Here is a 25,995-nt window from a genome sequence, read left to right on the forward strand (position 1 = left end):
CAAAAGCTAAGCTCAATTTATAGGTCAAGCGGCTGGAATGTCTTTTCACTTGTCTGTGTGAGCCTGTTTGACCTGGATTCGGTGAGACATGATGGAGAGTCACTGTGGTCATTTCTCAGAGAAGAACTCTGGGCTCAAATGGTTCCCTGCAATTTCTCAAACTTTCCAATGCAAAGATAACTGTTGTAACCTCAACTTTATTGTTTCAGATCCAGTGGACAAAGCTGAAAACACACCCAATCTGCCTGGTAATGTTTCCTCTCTTGTTCATCCCTTTTCTTCCTTTACTTGAGAAAAGTTTTGCAAAGGGAAACTGTGAAGTGCATACTCAAATTTTCATTTGACCTAAATCCTCTAGGCCCTTCGCACCCAGGGGAAGGGGAGTTCTGAGAATAGTCCTGTTTGGCGATGAGTGACCTCCCATGAGGCCCACGTTTCACTGCAGGATGGAGCTGGGCTGAGCCCTTAGTGAAGTCCAGGGCAACCTTGTGCCTGGTTTTTGTTGTTTGTTTTTCCCCCCACTTCTGGGGATTCCAGTTACCCAACAATCCTGGCACTGATGGTGTGAGAGCTTTAACACATGAGACTCTTGAAGAGACTCCAGAGCTCGTTTATCCCTGCCCTAGAGTCTCAGACCTAAGGCTGGTAGGCTGAGCTTGAATCTTGGTCTTGTATTTATCGCTCCCATGTTCTGTCTTTCCAGTACCTGGATAAAGTGGAGGTAGAGATGCGAACATGCGAAGAGCCTCGGCCACCCAACGGACAGTCTCCCATTGCTCTTGCTGCAGGTCAAAGGTCAGACCCTGAGCCCTGTGGTTTCTTTTTGACATGCTACTGGGGTACGGGTGGCCGTTGTTCTCGATGGTTAGCCATTGGCCTCTCTGCACTCAGGTTTAAGTGGTTCTAATATTACTTATAAACTTTGGGGTCTCTCTGTATGTGGTCTACACCTACCAGGCCTTTTATTGTAACGGGTGATGACTTTGAGGGATCTTCTCTTTGCAGTGAATATGGCTTTGCTGAAAAGGTCGTGGAGGGGATGTTTATTGTTGTCAATTCCATCACCATCAAGATTCACTCCAAGGCCTTTCATGCTTCTTTTGAGCTATGGCAGCTCCAAGGCTACAGTGTCAACCCAAATTGGCAACAGAGTGACTTGCGACTCACCCGCATTACTGATCCGCAGAGAGGAGAGGTAAGGGTCGTCTTATGTTGCCTGTCATAACGTGCACAGAAGAGTGGCACTTGTGCTACCCCTCTGGGGTAATCAGGCTGTTGTCTGAATTCTCATACAGTGACGGTACGGAGCTTCGGTGAGCTTGCCTACCATTTGCTGGAACAGGGTGGCTGAGAGCTGACTTGTGTTCAGGGCTTTCTCTGAGCTCTTCTAATCTGAGAGAATGAAACTGGAGAAGCTCTGAACGCCCTTGTGGTTTGTCTGGTTTAAAACTCAGTGTGAGAGGGTGGGTTAGATGTTACCTGGGGCATGATTTTGTTTTTGTACTGGGATCACAGAAGAAAAGTGCGTTGAATGATTTTCTGTGGCCTTGTTTCATTCCACATCTTCTAAGCGTTTAGTTTATTCCTTGAAGTTGTTGAAAATCTCAGTGTTTTCCCATTTTTCTCCTTCTGGGTAGGTTTTGACGTTCAAAGAGCTCACCTGGCAGACACTTCGGATAGAAGCAGATGCCACTGACAATGGCGATCAGGATCCAGTTACGACTCCTCTGAGACTCATTACCAACCAGGGGAGGATCCAGATCTCTCTCAAGAGAAGGGTGAGAGTTTCCTCCGTACTTTGCAGGATACAGTCTGGTGCAGTGATGATGCATATTTCCTCCCACGTTCCTCAGCAACCGTTCTTTTCCTTCACAGATGTTGAGCCCAAGCTGCTATATCGCTCTGTGTTTTCTGTTGGAGACAGCTGTGTTCTTACCAAATGTCAAAGCAGTTTATTTCCCAGGGGAGGATAACATGTATGGAGCAAGCTTTTAAATCTGTTGGAACATCCCAAGGAGAGCTGTTATCTCTTTACCGGGAGATTAAAGCCTGGTAGCCTTATTTTTAGCTGTCAACGTAAATGTGATGATTAAAAAAAAAAAAAAAAATTAAACCATCTCTTTTTTTTTTTAACCCAGTGAGCAATTTGCCTCCTAAGGAGGAGGTAGCTTTGATTTACTTTCCTTCTCAGAGGAGGTACTGTGGACATCCACCAGATAAGTTAACTTCTCTCTCAGATGAGTTTCAGAGCAGCATCTCTTGTTTCTGCTACAGCTTCTGTGTATTATGAAGAATGTATGTATATGGTTGCAATTCTTAAAGCCCCTGACTCCTCCTTGCTGTTTCAGACCAAAGATTGCAATGTGATGGCATCTAAGCTGATGTTTCTGCTTGATGACCTGCTCTGGGTGCTGACAGACTCTCAGCTGAAAGCAATGATGAAATATGCAGAGTCTTTGAGTGAAGCCATGGAGAAGTCTGCACAGCAGAGGAAAAGCTTGGCACCAGAGTCTGTACAGGTGAGCGAGTCATGATTTGGATGTTGGTCTGCCAGGAAAAAGGAAAAGACAAGGTGAAAGAGACGGTTTCTGTTTGTGTGGCATCTGGCCCTTGCTCACAGAGCATCTCCCTGATGGGAACTGGTAGGCTTACCTGGTGTCAGGTCAGCTTCGCGTGGATTGTGGGCTATTGTTGGGTAATGAAGTGACCAAAGGAGTTGGATTCATTGCCCGTAAGCGCTAGAGGCTGTTCATACGTAGTCACAGGCTAGATTCTGTCTGATGACGGGGTAAAAGTGGTATTAAGTTGCATGGCTTTCAGGATTTGGCTGGCACATGGAAAGTTGCAGAGGGTCCCAAGAGGATTTGATTTGGTAATAAGCAATAAATATGTTCTAGAAATAATCTTTTCTGTCTCTGAATGACAATCTGCATAGGCCTGGGGGAAGGGACTGGTATAATAAATGATGACATAAAACCATAGCGAGCTGTGATGCTCAAGGGAAAACACTGGCATCCAATTTCACTGTTGTTGTTTGGGTTTCTTTTTTTTTCTTCCTAATACTCTGGAGAGAGCTCTTGATTTTTGCAATTGTTCTTTGGTTCGCATATAGCTTAGCAGTGTATGAGAACCTTAGAACAGCTGCTTCTGCCAGTAACCTTGAACTTCCCTTACCACTTTCTTTGTTTTCAAAATGCTGTGCTGAGTAATTGATGAATGTCACAGGATAAATACATAGGGCAGAGCACAGAAGATGTTTTCAGAGACAAGGATGAGGGGAAGAGGAATATCGCTGCTGGTGGTGGAAGCTCCGGGGAAGGCGGGCTATGCACATAGTGCAGTGAGATTACATAGAAGGATCAGGAATACTTAGCCCTTTTTGTCCAGGAGTCTTAAAGCATGTTTCGAGATAAGTGAACAGTAGCTTGATGTAGAGGAGGCAAAAGCACAGAAAAAGTTTTGCTCATGAGAACCTAGGAAAGGATCCAGATTTCCGGACTCCCAATTCAATTTCTATAAATTGATGCCTTGAAGTCTGGAAGATTGCGTGAGTTGGTTTTAATTGCATTATAACCTCTTTTCTCTTCTCTTTTCTCTTCTCTTTTCTCTTCTCTTTTCTCTTCTCTTTTCTCTTCTCTTTTCTCTTCTCTTTTCTCTTCTCTTTTCTCTTCTCTTTTCTCTTCTCTTTTCTCTTCTCTTTTCTCTTCTCTTTTCTCTTCTCTTTTCTCTTCTCTTTTCTCTTCTCTTTTCTCTTCTCTTTTCTCTTCTCTTTTCTCTTCTCTTTTCTCTTCTCTTTTCTCTTCTCTTTTCTCTTCTCTTTTCTCTTCTCTTTTCTCTTCTCTTTTCTCTTCTCTTTTCTCTTCTCTTTTCTCTTCTCTTTTCTCTTCTCTTTTCTCTTCTCTTTTCTCTTCTCTTTTCTCTTCTCTTTTCTCTTCTCTTTTCTCTTCTCCCCCCTCCCCTTGCTTTCTCTTAGTTCTTACCGAGCTTGTCTCTCTCTAATAGATCACACCGCCTGCTCCAAGTACCCAGCAGTCCTGGTCTCAGCCGTTTGGAGTCAGCCCAAATGCAAGTAGCATTGGTCAATACTTTGATAAGCATGACATGAAAGAGTCATCGTACCACCTCCTTATCTCACGCTTGGATCTGCATATCTGCGATGACAGCCACACTCGAGAGTCAGGTAACTGTGAGAGCAGCATCAGGAGGACACTGCAGGAGGAAAACATTAATCCAGTCATCAATTTTCTCTCTTGAAGGAGAATTTTTCTTTTGAAAACAAACATCTTTCATGTTACTCTTTCCCAGTGAGGCAATAGGCAGTTGTTCAGGCTGATGGAGAGATCAGTTCTGTATGTCTGAACTAGGTATTGGAAAATTTTTTCTTGGCTCCGTGGGACAAACATGGGAAAGTCCATCAGTGGACGTGGTTGCCAGTGACCTAGTTGAAGTGATAGAGGATATGCTCTAGGAACAATCTGGTATTGAGCAATGGGAATAAAGTGTGATTGTTCCACTTGGTGAGAAAATGTTTTGACAGTGTTCAGGACATTCGCAGTAGCATAGCTACAAGGATTCTCTGCCACCTTTGACAGACCATTCCCCTGCCTACCACGTTCTTTTCAAGCAAGGCTTTGCTAACTAGTGTCTCTTTCACTCCTCGCTCCCCGCTACTGAGATGTACTTCTAAGTACTTTTTTCTCTTTTCAGGCAAATGTACCCCCCTTTCTCTGCATAGCCATCTCTGATCCAAGTTGTACTGTCTGTTTCTACACATCTTCCCTTTAACAAAGAAAAAAAAACCTCCTACCCATGTCCATCACTATTCCAGATATCTTTGGATTGGTCTGTGTATCACTGTCTCCTGAGCTGCTGTTATCAACATCTTAGCTCAGTTTTGTTGCCTTTATTTCACTGGCCCTACCAGCAAGCGTTGGAAACGCAAGTGCTGGTTATTGTAGTGGGAAGTGTAATTGATAGGGGCCTGGGAAACAATGGGATCTTGCATTTTGGTATTTGAGATTCTAGGCCTGGTTCTTATGGTATGAATTGTTGGCCTGTTACATTTAGTTGTCCTTTTCCTTGCCTAGGACGAGATTTTGATACAGCTTTCTAAGATGATACCCTAATACTGTCCATGATGACAAACCTGTAGTGGCAATCAAAGCAATGTTGTTCTGAGTTCTCCTGGATCAGGGCGTGGATTGCAGAGCTGATCATGGTTTTCTTTGTTCTGTTTTCCGCAGGCACTTTGAAGCATGGGATGCTGGGAGGTGCCATGCAGCTGACCTTCAGGAGGATGGCTTTTGACTATTACCCTTTCCACAGGGCAGGTAGGGGAGCGTGTGGCCTCCCAACTTGAGAAGGGGGATAAAAAAGAATTGAAGAACAGTGATGCTATATGGCTTCAGGCAGGACTGGAAGAAAGTCTACACAAAGGACTTGGGACTTAAATCCTCGTGGGCGGGGTTAATCTAATTTACCTGTTGGTGGATGGCTGACAAGTTTCTGGCAGCGCAGAGTACAAAGAGAGGAATAAGTTGCTGTCTGTTGTAAAGACGTAAAGTTGAAACTTTGGATTCCATTTCAGTTGCTTAAGCTCTGGATCTGGTTCTTACATGTGCCTAATCAATTTGGAAGGGTTATAGGATGTATCCCAGGAGAAAATCTGTTTGTGGTTAACTGAAGAATCAAGGAAAAGTGACCTTGGCATTCTTCCCAACACCTGAATTTGAAACACTTGCTGGTAGGACCAGCTCTGTTGTGTGAAAGCCTGCACTTGTTTCACAAGCACTTAGTATGCTGTGTATTGCGTATTCCAGATGTGGTATCTATAATAAAGAGGAATGCTGTATAGATTTGCATACATTTGAGGGGCACAGGAGGATTGTGTGTATCCAGGAACCTCATTTTAAAGCCAGGATATTTGCTTTCATGCAGGAGATGCCTGCAAGCATTGGGTGAGGTACAGTGAAGCAATGGAAACACGAGGACAGTGGGCGAAGAAGTTGGTCAGTGAATTTCAAAGCAAGATTGAGAAGCTTTATGAAGAAATGGACCCTGCATTTGCCAGGACTCCGCTTTCCCCCTTCAAAAGGAAACCAGGTAATGGCATGTGTTAAAACTCTTAGTAAAGCAGGAGATGGTAATAATTTTGCTCCATCTACCAATATCTCTAGTTACCTCTCCCCAGTTTAGCAGGCTGATTTGTTGGTGCAGAAATCCATAGCACACTAAAAATCATAAATATAATGGCAAAGGAAAGTGGCTATCATACTGGAATAACGCTGCAGCAAGAATGGACAGACTGTAGTGGTAACTTTTCTAGCTAATTTATTGAGTTTTTCCATAAGTGAGTGTATAAGGAGTAAATTAAATACTTAAAGCCTGGCTGAAGAATGTGTTCTCTTGAGCATACTCATCTTTCACAGTGTTCTTCCTTCAAAAGTCCTAAGTTTGGTTTTCTTCCCCTGCCTATCTGTGCCTCTGTTTCTAATTTTGGGGCTGTTAATTCTGCTCTGTAAGCACATGTGTTGGTATTGATGGTGAAGTTTGCTGCAAAGGAAATGAGCAAAACCCCACTGGTTCTGCTTTTCCATCCCCACAGATACTTCGTTGAGTCCTCATAGAAGTCCCTTAGAGAAAGGCCGTGTACCTCCCACAAGTTTGCCACGACTCCGGCACCCTCCCTGGAACCGGCTTCGATCCAGCTGTGTGGTCGTTCGAGTGGATGACTTGGACATTCACCAGGTAGGGATTTGAGCAGTGTCTGGAGGTGTTCACATCATTTTTAAAAAAAGAAATTTAATCTGATATGATTCAAATAACTCATGCAAATCTCATGTCATCCAAGACAATCAAAACTCTGCCCAGACAACCCGAATGCCGTTATGTTGCATGTAAAACTTTTAAACCAAGTATGAACTGCTGATAATTTTCATGTTCAGAGGAAATTGCATGCATAACCACAGAGTTTCTGGCACCCTGTGTCTGTTCACATCTAAACTTGCATCAAGCATTAGGCAGGCCCAGGGCAAAAGATTTCATGCATTTGAGAAGTTAGTGAGGATATGGATTTTTGACAGAGGAGGAGTAAGTCTTACCTCATCCTTTCTGACCCAGGACAGAAAGCATCACTAGACTGGATCAGGCCCTACATCCATAGACCCTGTAACCATTGCAAGAGCATAATCAGTACCGGATACTATAATGGACTTACCAACGTGCTGTTAATCTGGAAGAAAGCTATAATAGATTTCAGTTCTGTTTATTCACGTCGCCTAATTCTTACTGTCATGGCTCTTACTAGCAGTGACGGGAGACATAAAGAACGAAATTCCTTCAAAGGAGAGGAGTTGGCAATATTAGTAGGTAGAAAAAAAGTTTTATTTTTACTTGAAAGCAGAGTATGTTTGATGTGTAAATGAGACGGATTGAATACGGGAGACTGCAGGGTTACTGGGACACTGTTTTGCCAAATCTGAATTCTGCACAACTGCATACCATTGTGTTTTCAGGTTTCTACAGCTGGTCAACAAAGTAAGAAACCCTCCACCTTGCTTTCATGTAGTAGAAAATTCTTCAAACTTCCCGATCAGGTCTCTGCAATCCATATTGAATTCACAGAGTATTACTTCCCAGACAATCAGGACTTTCCAGGTAATACACCAAGGTTAGCACCTTCTTTCATAAGTTTCTTAAAGAATCAGTCAACTCTTAATTTAGGTGTGTTAACCCTGTTACATATTCTCTGGGTGTCCATTTTTGTTTAGTTTTCTGATGTTTGCCTTTAATATTTTTTTTTTTTTGCCTGTGGGAAAGTGGGATAGTTTGCCTGGTGTAGAGTGCTTTGCGTGCTCTGCAGCTGGCTTGATGTGAGACCTGGAACACCTCGTTTCTCTGGTGCACCACAGTTTCTCCCTTTCATCAAGAGATCTGTCTTCCAGTGGGTGTTGAAGTCCTCTGCGTTGGTACTGTCAGTACAGGTTATGCACTGAGCTGCAGACCACTTGAAGTGCATTTTCTGCTATTATTAATCTGTCTTGATTCTGTTTCATTCTAGTTCCATGCCCAAACCTGTATGTACAGCTGAATGGCCTGATGCTTACCCTGGATACAGCAAGCGTGCTCTGGATAAACCTCTTCTGTCTGGATCTTTATCGCAGCTTGGAGCAGTTCAAAGCCATCTACAAGCTGGAGGACTCAGGCAAACATGATGAGCATTTTGATGTTCGACTGGATGGCTTCCGGATGAAGGTACCATTCATTTCCTTCCTTTCCCAGTCTTCGGTGTTCTCTCCCTCCCTGTCGTGGAAGGAACATGGGACCAGGACATAGCTGGAGTCCAGAATGAGAAAACAAAACCTCTGCCTTTCTCTACCTTTCTTCTGTTTACCGCTTGTGTTAGTTTTGTTTTGATCTGTGGGCCATAAAACAGGTGCTTGAGTTCTAGTCCAGAATAGGCAGGCAAGTCAGTATTTACGAAAACAGTTTCAAGGAGAAATTGATGGTTCAAGGAGTCAAAAGCTGTTTTCTGGCCCTTGGAAACCACTCTGACTCTCATACCGTTCCTGATGGGCCTACGTCTGCTGCATTGACATCCTATGGTGTTTGTCATTGACTACCCTTGTTAGCAGTTTTGCTGGGAGGCTTAAAAGCCTGAAAGTGTAGTAGGTCCTTGCAGAGAAAGATCAAAGTCAACGTTGTAAGCTGAGCTGCTACTACATAAGCCATGGATGGTAAAAGAACCTGAAATAAAACTCAGCTTAAATTCCCTCATGTCTGATTCCTCTTCCCTGATTTGTGAATTTTATTTAATTTTTCAGATAGGGATAAACTGAGAGTCTAGTCCAGCTCTTGGGATTTTAGTAGAGACCAAGACTTCTCAATTGTTTAGATATATTCCACAGCTGACCTTCCGTGTAAATGGCCAGGACAAGCCTCTATTAATTTCCCTTCTCACCACTTCACTAGTAATGTCTTTCTCCTCCATGTAGCTTAACATCCCCGTGGAGAAGAAAGTCACTGACCATCAAGATCGTCCACAGACACTCTGCATTTGCACATCGGAGATGACTGCCACCAACACCCGCCATGCTCCCTTCTGCAGCTGCCAGGACCTCCAGAGCCTCTTCCGTAAATTTGCCAGTTCAGAATTCTTCCACTCCAGCTACACTAAGTTCCCAAGGTCTCAGGACAATTTCGGCCTCCTCCACACCCTTTTCTTGCGCCATGCATATGAGGTGGATGATAGGCTTCAGAAGCATCCAGGCTTTCCCCAGCTACTACACAAAACCTCTGCCTCTGAAGATCTGTGGTCTATGAATTTCACTGAGCTTTCCCTGGACTTCGAGGGGGCTGAAAGCTCAAAGAGCAGAGCCCTTAGCTTTATTGACCCTTTTCCCCTTTCCATTTGGGCCTGCCTTCCCAAGAGATGGGGGCAAGCTCAGATATCTAAACAACAGGCATTGGCTGCCTCTGAGTTGAAAATCAAGCCTTCTGCCAGCTTTAGCAATCACTCCAAGAATGATAACCTTTCCAGAGAACATGGGGTTTGTCAAAGATCAAAGACTGACCAGGATCTGAAGAACATCTACAAGGTCCCAGAGACAATGGATGTCTTGGGAGAATCTGACTGTGAAATTGATGATGGAGTAGATGATAAAGAGCTGGAAGCCTCTGCCGATATCCATGTGCTTGTGTCCTCATCTGTTCATGTCAAAGTTCGTCTCAACCACTACCAATACTTGGTGCTGCTCAGGATGAAAGAAGTTCTGCAAACACTACAGGAGCAGTTGGCCCAAGATACCCAGGAAGTGACTGGGTCTCCTTTAGATTCCATGTCTGCTTGTGTAGGAGTTATGTTCCACAGTGCTGAAGTGGCCCTACTCATGAACCCTGCACCAGGCTCTGTCTTGGAACCCAGATCCCTTGACTCGGACACAACAAGCCTGATCGAGTCTGAGCTCTCACCTTCAGACAGCAAGGAGGGGCTCGTGGCTGAAGAGAAGGAGCTGAAATCAGAGACCAGCTCAGAGAAGGGAGTATGCAGTACCTCAGCGGTCCCAGAGGACAGTGGGATTGAAAATACAGGTACCGGTGTAACCAGCGTACCGCTGGAGAGACTCCCAAGATCCGCAAGTGATGGAGCTCTGAGTACAGCTCCGCATAGTAAGAGCATAGAGGAGAAAGGTTTGATAGAGGAAGCACGTGAAGCTGTGGAAGCCCTGGCTACAGAAAGACCGGCAGAGACCAGCAGCCATCCTCAGAGCCCTTCTGCCCTCCCTTCTAGCCCAACCTCAGACACGCAGCCCCTGGGGAGAGGAAACATCACTCTCAATGGCCAGGCAGAACTCATCCCTTTGAAGAACATAGAGGTGGAGTTGTCTAGTGCACTGCATATCACAAAGGATGCCACGAAGGAAGCTCTGCATGTGACTATGGACCTCACCAAAGAAGCCATGTCTATAACAAAAGACGCTCTGAGCCTGAGCCGGGAGAAAATGACCTCCACCATGCAGAAAATGCTCTCTCTCCCTCCAGCCAAGTAAGTGGGCCATCCTCCTGTGCTTCACGATAGCAGCAGCAGGGCTGCTGGGAAGGGGGGAAACGTAGGCCAGCTGCTCCCTTTCTTTCCATGTCATTTGGATTAGAGAATAGGTTAGATCTTCATCTCTTGGGGATGGTCTAAGTACACTAAAGTCTGACTTGCAAGTGTTCAGAGTCCAGCCCAATATCTGTATAATCTGGAGGCTAAGCTGTTTGCCTTTATCACTTTTTTTTTTTTGGTAGGGATTCTGTGCCCAAAGCAGAAGAGGGAGCAGTGACTCCAGGCGGGGGTGGCAGCAGCCGAATGCGTTTCTTTTCCATGAAGAGGACAGCATCCCAGCATTCCTTTGACGCCACATCTGTGGATGGGAGCGGCCCTGAGGATGGGCTCTCCGTGGACAGCGATGGCAGTGACGGCTTTGTGATGCTCACAGACTCTGGTAACAAGCGCTTGGCTTTATCCTCTCCCCCTCTCTTATTTCACATCAGTGAACAGTTTTCTGCCATGGGCAACTGAGTCATGGTGTCTTGTGCCACTCCTTTTTGAAGGTCATGAGTAGTTCACCCACAATGGCTCTTTCTGCTTTTATAGGTGCCTTTTCTTTGAGATGAGGAGTATAAATGAGTGGGGAGGGTGACCCCTGCACATAACAGCGGTGTTCTAAGGCATTTGGCCGTACTAGAGCAAGGACTGTAAATGTGTGCGGGTGGGTGGATGGTACATAGCATTTAGGAAGGGTTTAGTAAGGGCTGGTTGGAAATAGGGTACACTGAGCATTTCAGTGGACGTCTTTCACTTCAGCTCTGTATTGCTTAAATTCATCTGAGGAGCTGGAGAGAGTTCCCTAGAGGATGGTATAGGCTGATAGGCCATGAGATTCAGGCAGGTGCTGAGATCAGGACTTCTTAAAACCAGAAAAAGAAACAGAATCGAGTTCTTGTTACTTCCATTTCAGAAGCCAGCCTGGACCCCCTTCCCTCCGGGCATCTTCCTCAGATCCACAATGACACAGGCAGTAGAACAAGCCTGATGGCAGAGGACGAGGGTGTAGCGTCTCCTGAAATAAACAGCTCGACTTCACAGAGTGAAGACCCCAGCCTTCAGCTGGTCAGAGTTCTGTTCCTTTTCACTGTAATATTGTCTCTAAGTGAAACTGGAAGCGAACCGTGAGGTGGTGTTTGTTTTAATACGTGAGCTTGTCGCTCGCTGTTTCAGGTGTCTGTCCTCGTGTTGAAGATGAATGAGGTGAACTGTGGAATAGAAGCACGAGGTGATGATTTGTCTGTTGCTTTACAAGTAATGAACGTGGTTCCAGAGCAACTGAACAACGTTGGAATGTGGCAGTACCTGCGTGGCTATCTGGGTAAGTCACTAGCTCTTGGAGTCTGCTGCTTTTATAGCTGCACTCTTATAACTGGCTTTTATACTGGCCACCCTTGGGGAATATTCCATTTTGATTGGTACTTCAATGTTAATGTTTAGTGTACTTAGGATTGAATACGACTTGTGCGTGACTGAATGTGAATCCTAAGAATCTTTCTGTCAGTGGTCCAAATCTGGTATTTGAAAGATGTTTCCAGAGTCCCTACACAGTCAAGCTCTATGGTGCCTAGTAATCATTGACTGGGGTTTTTTTAATTGCTGCTAGGATGCATGAAATTAATTAAAAGAGTGAATAAAGCTATCTAGGGAAACCCTGAAGTTATTCCTGCCCTGAGAATAATGCTTCTGGGCTAGGGTACTTCCCCAGGGCTAAATTCGAATTTAAAAAAAAAAAAAAAAAGAAACTAAAACCAACCAACCAACCCAAAAAAAAAACCCAACCCAACTCCAAAAAACGAAAACGAAACCAAAATCAACTACGACCCAAAAGTTCAAGTGGAAGCACGAGCAGTTCTTGGGCTGTTGATCCTTCCCTTTAGCAGTACTGCCTGTGGCCACGAGGGGGCAAAGTGGAATACAAGATTGGGTAGTGTTGAGGACAGTGGAAAGACTGATGAGCTCTGGAGAGCGGAGCGGTGAGGGAGTTTGGTCAACTCCTGTACATGCAAAATGAAGGCTAGTTTTAAAGCGTGCTGAGGTGGTGAGAGAGAGAGAGGGAGGCATCTGGGGGCTTAAATGGTCCAGTTCTGGTGTTAGTTCCTGTGATGTGGACTCTTAGTCGTTTGAAATTTGGATTCGTTTCATGTGAAGAGTGATTTCAGACTACTGTCATTGTGAACTTGACTCCATTCTGCATCTGGACAGTAAAGGGCTTTTCAAGATACCTATTTTGAGTTTATACCTTATTACTGATGCCATCTTCTGCAATGAGATCTTTCTGCTATAGCTCTAGGAGATCCAGGTATAGAGAAGCCTTCAGTCCCTGAAGCTAGTAAGACCCAGCCAGAAGTGTGCTTACGTCTTGAAGTAGGACCTAATGCTGCTGTACATTCACCACTTGCTGTTCAGAATGGCTTCCTTCATATGCTGGTCCACAGTTACACAGCAGAGCTCTTCATGTCCTTCCTTACCAACCTTGGCCCCTTTCTTGAGGATGAAATAATTCCAGAGGTGATCCCCATGGAGATAGAAGTTGTGGATGCCAAAATCACACTGAAGGTGAGTGTATGGAGAACCAGAGATTCCCCCCAGGATGGTAGCCTGGGCAGAGCTCGCTCGCAAGATTCTGCTTGGGGAAGGATGCTGTGGGATTGCTATGGGCCTCTGTAGAGGTCCTGTTTTCCTGACAGTGTTTTTATTTTGCTTCTAAAAACTGCCTTAGGGATGAACGAGTGACACAATGGAATTGTTGAGTGATCGGATTGTGGAGAAATGGGAGCCCGACATTCAGATTCTCTCCCCAGCTTTGTTGATGACCTGTTTTGCAGACTCAAGGGAAAGAATTAAATATCTCTTCCTCCAAGTGCTTGTGTGAAATAGGAAAAACTTGACCTTTTCTGTAAACATTTAGAGAATTACAGATGAAAAACATTGCGTAAGAGCTGGTTGATACTTAGGAGGGGGGCACTGATGGAAGTTCTTGATTAAACCTTTTTGAAAGCCATGTTTGGCTCCACTGACAAGCAGGAACCAGTGTTGCTGCACAGCAGCATGAAAATCTCCAGACTAAGGGATACTGGCATTTTTTGGCTAAGGAATATTGGCTAGGGGTTTGAATCAGGAATTTGTAGGATGACAACTGAGAGAGCCGCCTTCAGGGTGATGGTCGTAGGCCTCTCCTCAACCTTTATTATGGATATGACAGAACTTGGTTCTCATCTGTGGGAGTGCTTTCTACACAGATTAAGACTCACATGCAGCCTTGTGTATAAAGCCAGGCTTTTCCATATGGTGGGTGACCTTGGTGAGCTCTGGCAGTGCTGCCAATCGGTAACGCTACTCCTGTGAAGGCTGGGGGCAAGGGGAATCCTTTGCAGAGTTGCCAGAGCTGTCACAGCAGTTAATCTCTTCTCTGCTTTGTTTTCGTCCAGGATGACAGCCCCCAGGTATACCCTACTTCCCCTGGCCCTGTTCCTATCACCTTGGCAGTAGATCACGTCATTGTGAAGCGCAGAGATGATGGGGTGTTCTGTCTAACAGGTCAGCAACGTCGGGGAAACTTGTTTTGTTCTCCCCCGGCACCCCCCAGGCTGTGCTGGAGATAGAGCGCTCTGCTGTGCCTGGTGCCAGAGGAGACTGGAACTGAAACGTGATGGTTGCTGCTGGGAAGGATGGGCTCTGGTGTGTGAGCGGTCCCTCCTTCTGGTGGAAGTGACCGCAGAGAACAGAATGGGCAAATAATCTTCTGTCTTCAGTGCAAGCACCCAGGTCCTTTGGCTGCTCTGCCATGTTAATTGCTGGATGCATGCATTCCTGCCTCTCTAGTTCTTGCTGCTTTTGTTGTTTTGTTTGGACAGCAAACTTGATACCTAGGGCAGAACAGGTTAATACCTAAAACAATGAACTAGCAGCCTGAATTCGTGCCTGATGTTTCCTTGAGCTGACACCGTCAGGACAGATTACTGCTTCTTCCCTTGCTTTAGTTTCTCTGTTTTAAAATGGGAATGAGATTCCTCCCTCCTTGCCCCGTTTAAAAAGAGAGAGGGGAGGAAAAAAAAAAAAAAGAAAAAAGTTAAAGTTATTCTTCTTGTCCTGAAAACCCTGTTATATAAATGTCCACACCTGAATGTTTTCTATGCTTCTTTCCAGCTCCGCGAGGGGAGGGCTCACCAAAACAGGAAAAACCTGTGTCAGTTCTTCAGGAACAGAAGGCCCCAGCAGAGTGTGTCTTGGCAGCCCCAGCAGCAGGAACACATGGACTGCAGGTGAGTCACTGCTGCCTGTTGCTGTCTGGACAACTAGATAGCTGGCAGTAGGCTGGAAAACTAAGTCTCTTGTCTTCACGTGTTTGCTGGTAGGTGTAGCGCGTTGCAGATAGGGAGTGCACACAAAAGCAGCCTGTATCCTTTTACAGGCATTCTGAGAAGTAAGGACACCTTGCCCAGCATAAACTCTTGTTCCCTTTCAGAAATGTGGTGGGTTTTCTTTTTCCTGATTGGCTCCATCTTCCCACTGTGTCCAGTTTCTTGTTAGAAAAACAAGAATCGGGAGGTTCCCACAAAGAAAGAGATGTTTTGTCGGAGTAGAGTAAGTCTTACAGCCAGGGAGTTTCAGGTTGCGTAAAGTTTCTGCTATTCCGTTTGAGCTTTCTTTCCGTTTTGATCCATATATCTGGAATTCAGATGACTGGTTTATTTTTAAATATATAGTGTTCTCTAATTATACTTCCTGTTTGCCAGGTCTACTTGGTAAGTGGATCACTTGCTATGGTAAAATACATATTAAGGGAGCAATGTGGCTGACTAGATACAGAACTGGACTGGGACTTTGGATTCTGTTCATTAGTTGGTGACACATCACTTCATTTCTCATCTTTCTCTTTTCCATTTTGTGCAGAGACTTTCTCCCCATTCATAGCATCTTGTGAAACGGGGCCCTGACCAGAACTGGAGCACATAAGCATCACAGTAGCTTAGCTTCAGTTTATTTTCTGATGTTATTGAACTTAGTAGGAACAAATGCAAAGGCTAAGTTCTTGAGTAAAAATATTTCTGACAGCCCAAGGAAAAAACTGTCCCGTGCCATGAAACTGTAGTGGGACCTCACTGGCAATGTTTGAGGACAGAACTAACTTTGTTCATGGAGACAAGAAATAGGAATGCCAGGCATCTGCTTGCTCCAGCTATCATCTTAATTTAGTTAAATTTAATCTTTAGAGGTGTATCAGGACCCCTTATAAAAGAATGCGGATCAGAGCCCAGTATTTTTTTTTTCCTGCTTTCTTTGTATAGTTATCTTCACCCAGAATCGGCTAGCTGCTTTGCAGGAAAAAGCCGTGCCCGCTGCAAGTCTTGTTCCTATGTCTAGAAATGTGAAGGGAAGTCTTGGGAGAAAACAGTCGTTAGACAGCCGTTACTGGCAGCCTGAGCTGACTCTAATGACGGGTATGGAAGTCAGCAGGCACCAGTTGGCAAGTATTTCTGCAGCTCAAACTGGGTCACGTTGTCAGTGAGCTTTGTGTGGTTGTGTCACGTAGTGTAATTCATCTCAAAAGCTCCTGCTTTGGTTTTCCTCTTTGAGCAGATCGGTGTAGTCGGATCTGCCCTGCTCTTTACCTTTGAAAACTCCTGGTTTGTTTTTTCTCCGCTTGTCTCTTGTAGTTAAAGGAAGTGCCAGAGTTGCAAAGGGAGCTTCAGACCATGAAAATAGCCCTTGCAGAAGCCAACATGGACAAGGCTCGCCTTCTGCAGGAGATTAGGAAATACAATCCCCTCTTCCAGCTTTGACAGTGAAGGCGCAGGCTGCAGCTGCTCAGGAGGAGCGGAGACCACCACCAGCACTAAGGCGGCTAGTTTGATTATATTGCTGCTAAACGGGTCAACCTCCTGGAGACTGATCGCCTCAAAGAATGGAAACCAACTGTGATTGCAAAATGAACTTGAAAGAGGGAGAAAGGAAGGAAGGAAGGCCTGGCTGAGCAACAGGGAAGGAACGAGGAGTTGTTACCTGTTTGCAGCCACTTTCCTCTGTCCTGGCAGTATGGTGCTGCCTCTGTCGCTGAACCAGGGCAGTGGCCAGCCTACAAACAAAAGGTCAGAAGTTGGGGGGGGACACCCCATGTCTATTCATCCATACGGTGGCAGTGACAGTGTGCTTTCATGGTAACGTCTAGAGATGATCTGTGTTGGGGTTTCTGCTTCTTTCAGCCTTGTGTTCTCGCCCAATCATGCACGCCAAAGAACACAGGAAAAGGAACATAGTTACTTCGCCACATCAGGAATGACAGAGAATAGGTATGGCAGAAAACATTGCTCAGAGCTCTGATGTGAAAGCATGTGTACTATCACATGAAAAACAGAAACAGGAGGTCGGTGGGTGTGGGAGATGCAGAAGGGATTTCCCCCCTGTGGAGTAAGGGGGCTACAGCTCACTATTCCCTCAAGAACAGGGTCAGGATAGTAAAGAAAGTCCTTCAGACTTCTTTTTCCACCAGTAATTTGTTGTGTCAAGACAGAATCGGTAGTGTATTAGACTTAGTCTAGTTCATTCTCACTTAATCCCGCAACATTTGGCTTTATTGATGCAGGAACACAAAGGAATTAATTTATTTCATGACAAAGTACTGTTTAAACTTTCTTTAATTTTACTGTCAGAGAACAGGGGTGAAGGAAGTTGGTTAAGTCACAGAATGAGATGACCTGTGTGTTTTCTTTGGGATGCACGCTGTCCTCAAACCATTGTATGCCAGAGTTTCACCAGTGGAGAGCTGGCCGCACAAGAAAATAGCTGTCTGCGTTCCTGCACGGTTGTGTATTTTTATTAGCACTGAGCACATGCCTGATCTTAAATGTCTTTTAACAGAGATGTTGGTATGTGGGTCAGGAGAAGGGTGCTGACCAGGCCCCCTTGGGTGGAGGCTGACACTATTAACTGCTCACTACGGGGTGGAGATGAAACAGTAGCTGCTGGGTTGAGCATGGTTTGTATTCTCGCCTTTTCTGGAGCTGCTTCCCTGAAGAGGAAGAAGTCTCTGTGGTCAGTGACTGACTTAATTTATAAAGAAATAGTCTCTACAAGTGTGGAGGGGAAAAAAAGAAAACCCTAGTAAAATAAGAAGTAAACGCTAATTTTAAAAAGGAAAAAAAGGAAATGTCATTTATGAACTGCAAGAATCAAATTCACTCCTGGTACCTGGTTTCTTTGCTCTGCTAGTCCGGGCAATACGTGGTCGATGTGCTGAAGAAGGAAGCAGCCGTAAGGGGCAGTTGTAAAGGGAGGAGCTGTTCCAGAGGAGAATTTGCTCTGTGTTCTGATACAGAAAGGGGTGACTTTCAGCCCCCTCTGTGTTATGGATGAATGCCTGTTCCCTCCCCTGTTATACACAGCATCTTTACTGTGTGCAGAGTTTGTTGGATTTTATCTTATTTCAAACTTTGATTTGGATTTTTCCAGATGCATTTTGTGTTTGTGTACATGTCCCATTTCTGATGCACGGGCTTTTCAGTGCACGTAAAACAGGTAGCGATTGCCACACGCTAAGCGCTAGGAAAAGTGACAGATTATACGCGATTCTCCTTTATTAATCAGATGAAAACTTCACTTGTCTATAAAGGTTAGGTAACCCTTATTGTGTTTTTCAGCTGAACACATTCCCCAAAACATTCATCTATTGGGTTTTTTTTCTGTTTTTTTCTATGTAAGCATTACTCCACTGAAATTAGTTCAGCTAAAGTAATACAAGATTTTAATCCTGCTCACTATGCAAGGAGCGGCCTCTGATTTACAAGCCATGATGAGTTGAGGCCTGGAAACTACGCAAAAGAAAGCAAATAACTTGGGAGTTAAGTTTGTTTTTCCTACCGTGCTCGTATATACTTGTCCCTTTGCCCAGGCCTGGAGCTGTTGAACACTTCCCCTTAAGAGGCACTCCTGAGATCATTTTAGTTCTTCTCTAGCTCTAGGGGAAACAGGGACATATTTACAGCGCGAGGCTGGATGTGGAGGCACTGCTGTCTGTGGTTTGCGGGGAGCCAAGAGTGAATTCCTTGTGGTCGTTAGCTTTCACTTTGAAAAAAGAGGGTATAGAAGAGAGGGATGGTGATTAAAACGACTGTCACTCTTAAGATGATCATCTTAATTCCCTGGTTTACTCCATTAGACTGAAGGTAGCTTTGAATAACAGTTGTTGGAATTAGTCCTTGCATGCTAGGTTTGAGCAGACAGCCTTGGGGCAGGCTGTACTGGCGGAGTCCAGTATTTCTGCCAGGATCTGAGTGACCGGTGCCTACAGCCGGACATGACACTGGCAGCGAGAGCCTGACCTTCCTTCTAGAACCTCTGGAAGCAGGCAGCCATAAATGAATTAACAGGAGGGGTACTTGCCTTTGGCAGAAGCATGGGAGCTGAGCTGCAGGAGGCTTCACGCTCACCACCCACTTAGCCTGGGCTAGCTCTGATGTTTGGATGCTGTGACTTCTGCCGGTTGCTTTCCCTCCTCCACGGGAGAGGATGACTCCTCCTCGTTCCTGTTCGACAACCTGGCTGTTTTCTCTGGAGCACGTTCTGTGACCCATCCCCTGCTCAACGCAGCCGTTGACAGGATAGATTTGTGGTGCTGCCTGTGATGGAAAGTGTGCTAGAGCAGCCCGCCAGGCCTGCTCTCGAGGGGAAAATGCACTTTAACTTTTTAAGCGTCAGCGGGCATTTCCTTCACCAATACTGCCTCGTGCGTAGAAGAATTCAGAAGTAAAAGCAGGGGTTCTGAAACGCAAGTCACCTTCCGTAGTAAATAAGACTCTTGCTGTGAGTCCTCATAGCAAGAGAGAAAGGAGGTAACAAAGCATCTAGGTATCTAGACTTGCTGTGAAACAAACCTGTATGCGAACAGCTCACTGTAAGTACCATTACGAACTGCACAAAGCCAACACAAGCAGGAGTTGAGCTTTGTTTAGTCAAACAGTTTAGTGCTTCTGTGCTTGCTCCCTCTTCCTGTGTGAAGCAAGAAATATAGGAATGCTTGCCTTGGTGGAATGCGATGGTATTCTTACTTTTTATTCACTAATTGCTTGAAAATGGGAGGTTTCTTTCTTCGCTTTCAAATTTTCATGACTTTTTGTTTGAGTAGGTGTCCAGCTTCACCTCCAGCCAGCTTGGGAAACAAGTAGGGTGCAGAGAGTTTCCTCGGACAGGGTGCCTACTTGCTGTGTCACACAGCTCCTTACCACTCCTTCCCACGTGTGCCGACTGAACAGGGCTGGGGCCAAGCTGTTTACAGCAAACTTCTTGCTCCGGCAACTCAAGTCAGCTGGTTTTGTTTTAAGAATTAAAGCACTTCGATTGTTTTAAGTATCAGTAAAAAGTACTGTAAAACAAAATCCACGTCCTTGCTACAGGGCGTACGTGTGGGAGGACAGAAACTCCCCTGTCTCCACTGATGGTGATTAGCAAAGTTTACTTTGTAGAGCCTTTTACTTAAGGACTCTTTCTGTGTTACGATGAGAGCCAACTTAATCCTTTGTGTAACTATACCACAGTTACCCTAGGAAGAGCACATGGCCTCGGCATCTGTTACATTTAGTTAGAAGAAGCGTGCTCAGAGGGGACTACTGTATGTACAGGTGGGTAACGTGCAAGTCTGAACTTGAATTTGAGTTTTCGGCAGTATTGGAACTTTGTTGCAGTATATTTCCACTCATGCATTTATTGGTTCTATGAACCATGAAAAGAAATTAAACTTGTTAACCTCCTCACAGGCTTATGCCTCTTTTCCCCCCCTTCCCCTTCCTCACTGTACCGTTTTCTAGACAGCTCCATAAAACTGGCTTTGGGAAGAGCAGCTGAGTGATGACTTCAGAAGCATCAGCTTTCAGCATGCGTTCCCTTGCTTATGCTAATGGAACAATACATGCCTGAGGCAAGGCGAAGCTTCAGGAGCGTGTCAGGGTTGGTTGAGACAGATCATCACGTCGCGCTCCCCCTACTTTGAATCACACAAACACCATTACACAACTAGTATTTCCCAGCAAGACTAAGAATACAATAACAAGTTTAATGTACAAAAAAAAAAAGACACTTCTGTACATAGACACTGCTACATCTGTGCCAGCAGAAAGCATGATCCTGATGAGCAAATACACTGAAGACCTTGAACGTTCCTACCCCCTGCTCTGTTGAAGCAGGGGAGCCCAAGGCTCCAGGTCAGGGATTTGGCTCCTGCCTGCTTCTGCGTAGTGCTGGGATGACAAGCCAGACTTCAGCAGTGACGGCAGGAAGCCTCCCTGCAGTCACTTAAGTCTGTACGCAACGCTCCTGAGGGAGCTTCAGTCTCGTAGCTCTGCTGTAACTGTTGTGAGGTTCACAACAGGAAGCTTGTTTTAACCTCTGTCTCCTCTTGCTGCTCTTGGGACACTTCAGTGGAAGATGATCTTCTTATATTTGGAATTGGGGATCTGTCCTCGTGACTTGAGCCTCCTGACCGCCTCTCGCATGTGTTTGGGCTGCAGAGGTGGCAGCTCCCCCCACTTCTCGCACACATCCAGTGCTAAACAACAAAAACCAAGGAGTTCACGTGAGCAGGACAGCTAAGCTTGGCCCGTCTCTTGCTGTTTGAGCTTTAATTTTAAAGGCAACAGGTAACACTTTCACCCAGGGTTTACAGCTCACATTTTGTTAATACACAAGAATGAAACCACTTTGTGCTTCTCTTTGAAAGAAAAGTCAGTTGTAGGGGCATCAATACCGGACCGCGATAAACCGCTTTTTAAACCACTCCAGCTGCTATGGAACACGCTGCTTTGAGTCATGCAAGAACTTACGATCTTAAACCTTCTGCTCTAAAGCCACCCCTAGGTTGGGTGGTGTGTTTTGGGGTTGTTGCGTACAGCAGGGACAGGAAGGTACAGTGGACTTACAGGCCAGTTTCTTTTCTACCATTTGCAGTATCGTTCACGCCTCCTGCCAAGGCCGTGCAGCAATTATTGACAGCAGTGAAGCTGCTTATCCAAACCGCCTCAGGCAGCACAGCGCTGCAGAGACAGCAGCAGTAAAGCTGCATCACCCCGGTAATGGTGATCCCGGCACACACAGGCCACGTTTTGTGTGACAAGTCTGTACGAACTGGTTGGCATCAAAACCAGTATCGCCGCCTCCTCCTCCTCCTCCTCCTCCTCCGGCCTGAGCAGAGCAGGGATATAGCTGGGTCAGCCTTCCCCCCCTCACCCCCGCCGTGTCCCAAAAAGATCTCTGCTCATCCCATAAAGGAATAATCTTGCAGGTTAAGAGGCTTGAATAACTCATTTCCCTCCGGGCTGAATTTGTCCACGGCAGCATTAACAAAAGATCCTTACTGCCCCATTGCAGCCTGCTCACGGGCCGACTTACAGGGCAAGAGCTTCTAAGTTATCCTCCTTAGAGAGGATAAAACAGGTCACTGGTCACCAACCTCTGCTGACTCACGGGCAGCGATACGATAGGGTTAGAGAGGACTACGGGCAGCACCACGCCTCACCCCTCTCCTGGCTTAGCTCTCAGCTGTAGCGTTCTGCTGCTGCTGGAAGGCCAGAGGGCCCCGGGGGACAGCAAGACTGGGAGCCACGAGACGTCCAGTCTTGTTCCATGTCCTTCTGCTCTGCTTTAAGCAACGGATTTACCCCGTATTCTTAACCGTTTACTCGACGTTTGCCACTCACCTTCCTCCACCACCTCCCCAACAAAGACCTTGGAAATGCCAGACATGGCGATAACCACGTTCTGAGAGACAGAGGTGCCGGTGATGGACTGGATCAGCTGCACAAGAGGGACAGAAGAGTCAGTCGAGCGAGGTACACACAGCAACGGTGAAACGTTTTAACTCTTATTTAGCAGTTTGAGCCTGTCGAATATCAGCCAACAGCTAATGAAATGCTTAGAACTGATCTTTAAGAATTAGGTCCTACAGCTTTGGGCACGTGCTGGCTGTCAAGCTTTTAGCTTACCCTCATTCAGCTGCAGGCCCTCTACCAGGAATTACTTTTTCCCCTTGCCCCACACCACCCCCCCCAGACCACCGTTATTTAAGATGAGCTCCTGTTTAAACTGCCTAAGCCGTGCGAGGGCACCGAGCTAGAACGTAATGGGATGAGCCCATCCGAGGACGATGGCCTCGGCCACCGGGGCCGAGACGCAGCTGGAGGAGGGCGTCACCGCAGAGCCAGCTCGTGCCGTGCGAGGCCTAGCCGTGACCGCAGCCAGGCTTGGTAAGGCTCAGCCTGCTTGTTCCGCTCAGCCTCCTCCTGTGGGGAAGCGTTACTGAAGTCGTACCCGTTTAATGGCAGCTTTGGGGAAAGCAGACCGGCGATACATCTCGTAGCGGTTCAACTGTTCTTCAGAAAAGGAAGAGACCAGTATTCTGGAGCGGAGAGAATTGATTGTTTACAGCGAAAACAAAAATAAAAGTCCGAAGCTCTTCAGGCCGCTGCAACAGTCCTGCAAAGCCCTCCTACCATCCTAGGCCTCCCGCAGTACCAGACAGAGCCGGGAAGGGGAAGACGGTGCTCCAGCGGAGCCAAGGTTTGCAACGCAAAGCGGCCGGGCCCCCTCGGGAGGGAGGGGGGGGTCTGGGACAGAGCCGCGGCCGTCGTTAACCACGGGCTCATAAACCGATCAAACGATTATCGCGCGGCGCCCCCCCGAGCAGCAGCCTCCCCGGCGCTCACTGCATCTTCTGGATCTCGTCCTCGTCCACTTTGTGCTTCTTCTCCTTCCTCTCCTTCAGCTCCAGCTTCACCTTCTTGGCCGCCGAGGGCTGCAGGCTGGGGTCCTCCCCGTCCACCGCCTCCCCCTCCGCGCTCCTCACCTGGGCGAGAGCGCAGCGCTCGGCTCGGCTCGGCGGCCCCACGGCCCGGCCGGACCCCGCTCCCCCCTCGCAGCCGGCCCGGCCCGGCCCGGCCTCACCTCCCCGTCCGGCGCCTCCGCCTTGGGCTCGCCGCCCCCGCCGGCCTCTCCCGCCTCGCCCTCGCCCGCCACCCCCCCGGCCGCCGGCTCCTCCGCGGCCGCCGCCCCGTCCCCCTCGGGGGACGGGGCCGCGGGCGGCGGCTCCTGGGCGGCGGCGGCCCCGAGCTCCTCCCGGCCCGCTTCGCCGGGATCCGCCATCGCCTCGCGCAGCGGCGTCGCCTCCCGATGACGCGGCGCTACGGCTGCCGCGAGGGGCACCGCGCCTTCCCGGCGGCGGGGCGGGGCCTGTCGCCGGGGCAACGGGCCTGCGGCTGCGGGTGAGGCGTGGGGCCGGGCCGGGGGGGGGGGGGACTGGGGACACTGGGGGAATTGGGGTGGGAAGGGATGAGGGCACTGGGGACACTGGGGGAATTGGGGTGGGGGAACTGGGGTGGGAAGGGATGAGGGCACTGGGAGCACTGGGGGAACTGGGGGCACTGGGGACACTGGGGGAACTGGGAACACTGGGGGCACTGGGGTGGGAAGGGATGAGGGCACTGGGGGCACTGGGGGAACTGGGGACACTGGGGTGGGAAGGGATGAGGGCACTGGGGGAACTGGGGGCACTGGGGACACTGGGGGAACTGGGGGAATTGGGGTGGGAAGGGATGAGGGCACTGGGGACACTGGGGGAATTGGGGTGGGGGAACTGGGGTGGGAAGGGATGAGGGCACTGGGAGCACTGGGGGAACTGGGGGCACTGGGGACACTGGGGGAACTGGGGACACTGGGGGCACTGGGGTGGGAAGGGATGAGGGCACTGGGGGCACTGGGGGAACTGGGGACACTGGGGTGGGAAGGGATGAGGGCACTGGGGGAACTGGGGGCACTGGGGACACTGGGGGAACTGGGGGAATTGGGGTGGGAAGGGATGAGGGCACTGGGGACACTGGGGGAATTGGGGTGGGGGAACTGGGGTGGGAAGGGATGAGGGCACTGGGAGCACTGGGGGAACTGGGGGCACTGGGGACACTGGGGGAACTGGGGACACTGGGGGACACTGGGGGACACTGGGGGCACTGGGGTGGGAAGGGATGAGGGCACTGGGAGCACTGGGGGAACTGGGGGCACTGGGGGAACTGGGGACACTGGGGGACACTGGGGGCACTGGGGTGGGGGAACTGGGGTGGGAAGGGCGGGGGGAACTGGGGGAACTGGGGACACTGGGGGCACTGGGGTGGGAAGGGATGAGGGCACTGGGGGAACTGGGGACACTGGGGGAACTGGGGACACTGGAGGAACTGGGGTGGGAAGGGCGGGGGGAACTGGGGACACTGGGGGCACTGGGGTGGGGGAACTGGGGTGGGAAGGGTGGGGGGAACTGGGGGAACTGGGGACACTGGGGGCACTGGGGTGGGAAGGGATGAGGGCACTGGGGGAACTGGGGACACTGGGGGAACTGGGGACACTGGAGGAACTGGGGTGGGAAGGGCGGGGGGAACTGGGGACACTGGGGGCACTGGGGTGGGGGAACTGGGGTGGGAAGGGTGGGGGGAACTGGGGGCACTGGGGTGGAAGGGCTGGTGCCGGTGCTGGGGTACGGGGGGGTGGCCAGGGGCGAGGGGAGATCTGGGGCGAGCGTGGGGTGAGGGAGGGCCCTGCAGGGAGCCGGGCTGGGCTGGTGGCTGCAGCAGGGAGGGAGGCCGGGGGCCAGGCGGGTCCCCTCCAGCCGTGGGAGTCTTTTGTGTAGAAACAGGAGAAAAAACTGGATATTAAAAAGGACACGCGTTACGGTGGGGCGGGGCGGGAGTCCACGGCTCAGTCTCTGGGCCCAGATCGAAGTTACCAACAAGCCAGACCTCCTCGAGGTATCACTGTGGGTTTCCCCACTGATTTTGTGTCTCGGAAGCGGGGATTGGTTTGGACAGGCTGACACAGTCCATCTTCTCCAATGTTTCCTTCTAACGGGTCCCCCTCCGGCAGCAGGGAGCGAGGGTCGGGCTGGGGCACGGTGTGGGGAAGCCCCGGCGCCCACGTCCCCGTCCGCCCCAGCCCCTCCTCGGCCTCTGGATCTTCACCCCGCAGCTTTGTTTCTTCGGTCGTTACGTCGCAAAGCGGGACAGCCTTCACCCACTTCACAGGGCTGTGCAGGATTCATCCCGGCGTGGAAAGCCCTGGATTGCCTTTGGCAAAAGGTGCTAAATACGTGAAATTTCCATCAGCGCCTTTACGCGTCCTCCTCCTCCTCCTCGGTGAGGTTCGGTGGTCCCGAGCCTGCCGGCACGAAGGTAACGCTGCGTGTGGAGACCCAAACGAACGCTCAGCGGCCTGAGGCCGGTGGTGCTTCAGGTGGATGCCGAGGGTGGGATCCCCTGTGAGTCTCCTCCCGCGCCTGTGGCACGACACGAGATGAGGACGAGCTCCCTTCACCTCCCTCGAGGGCGAACCGCCCTGTAACGGGCTTCCCCAAACGGGGGGATCGAGAACTGCCCGTGTCA

At 48.5% G+C, this 25,995-nt stretch overlaps 2 protein-coding genes across 2 annotated transcripts in view; one reads left to right on the top strand and one right to left on the bottom strand.

Moving 5' to 3' along the window:
- BLTP3A (bridge-like lipid transfer protein family member 3A) overlaps window positions 1–20,337 on the top strand; it is a 35,983-nt gene extending 15,646 nt beyond the window's left edge. Inside the window, exons 3-21 of the mRNA XM_076358134.1 lie at window positions 210–248; window positions 704–795; window positions 1,006–1,195; window positions 1,638–1,778; window positions 2,349–2,519; window positions 4,003–4,180; window positions 5,244–5,330; window positions 5,938–6,102; window positions 6,605–6,747; window positions 7,515–7,656; window positions 8,060–8,253; window positions 8,994–10,543; window positions 10,789–10,985; window positions 11,502–11,653; window positions 11,762–11,909; window positions 12,876–13,147; window positions 14,020–14,128; window positions 14,738–14,853; window positions 16,249–20,337. Coding sequence (XP_076214249.1) covers window positions 210–248; window positions 704–795; window positions 1,006–1,195; window positions 1,638–1,778; window positions 2,349–2,519; window positions 4,003–4,180; window positions 5,244–5,330; window positions 5,938–6,102; window positions 6,605–6,747; window positions 7,515–7,656; window positions 8,060–8,253; window positions 8,994–10,543; window positions 10,789–10,985; window positions 11,502–11,653; window positions 11,762–11,909; window positions 12,876–13,147; window positions 14,020–14,128; window positions 14,738–14,853; window positions 16,249–16,374 — 4,212 coding nt within the window. The 3' untranslated portion in view covers window positions 16,375–20,337. The remainder of the gene's footprint in view (window positions 1–209; window positions 249–703; window positions 796–1,005; window positions 1,196–1,637; window positions 1,779–2,348; window positions 2,520–4,002; window positions 4,181–5,243; window positions 5,331–5,937; window positions 6,103–6,604; window positions 6,748–7,514; window positions 7,657–8,059; window positions 8,254–8,993; window positions 10,544–10,788; window positions 10,986–11,501; window positions 11,654–11,761; window positions 11,910–12,875; window positions 13,148–14,019; window positions 14,129–14,737; window positions 14,854–16,248) is intronic.
- A 255-nt stretch (window positions 20,338–20,592) lies between these two features.
- Window positions 20,593–23,716, bottom strand: TAF11 (TATA-box binding protein associated factor 11). The gene is made up of 5 exons (XM_076358135.1): window positions 23,519–23,716; window positions 23,281–23,420; window positions 22,886–22,973; window positions 22,276–22,372; window positions 20,593–21,128 (listed from the first exon to the last, which is right to left on the bottom strand). Exons 1-5 carry the CDS (start codon window positions 23,714–23,716, stop codon window positions 20,998–21,000), a joined length of 654 nt encoding a protein of 217 aa, XP_076214250.1. The 3' UTR covers window positions 20,593–20,997.
- Window positions 23,717–25,995: the final 2,279 nt, after the last annotated feature.

Source organism: Aptenodytes patagonicus, chromosome 22, assembly GCF_965638725.1.
Source record: "Aptenodytes patagonicus chromosome 22, bAptPat1.pri.cur, whole genome shotgun sequence".
NCBI classification, from domain to species: Eukaryota; Metazoa; Chordata; class Aves; order Sphenisciformes; family Spheniscidae; genus Aptenodytes; species Aptenodytes patagonicus.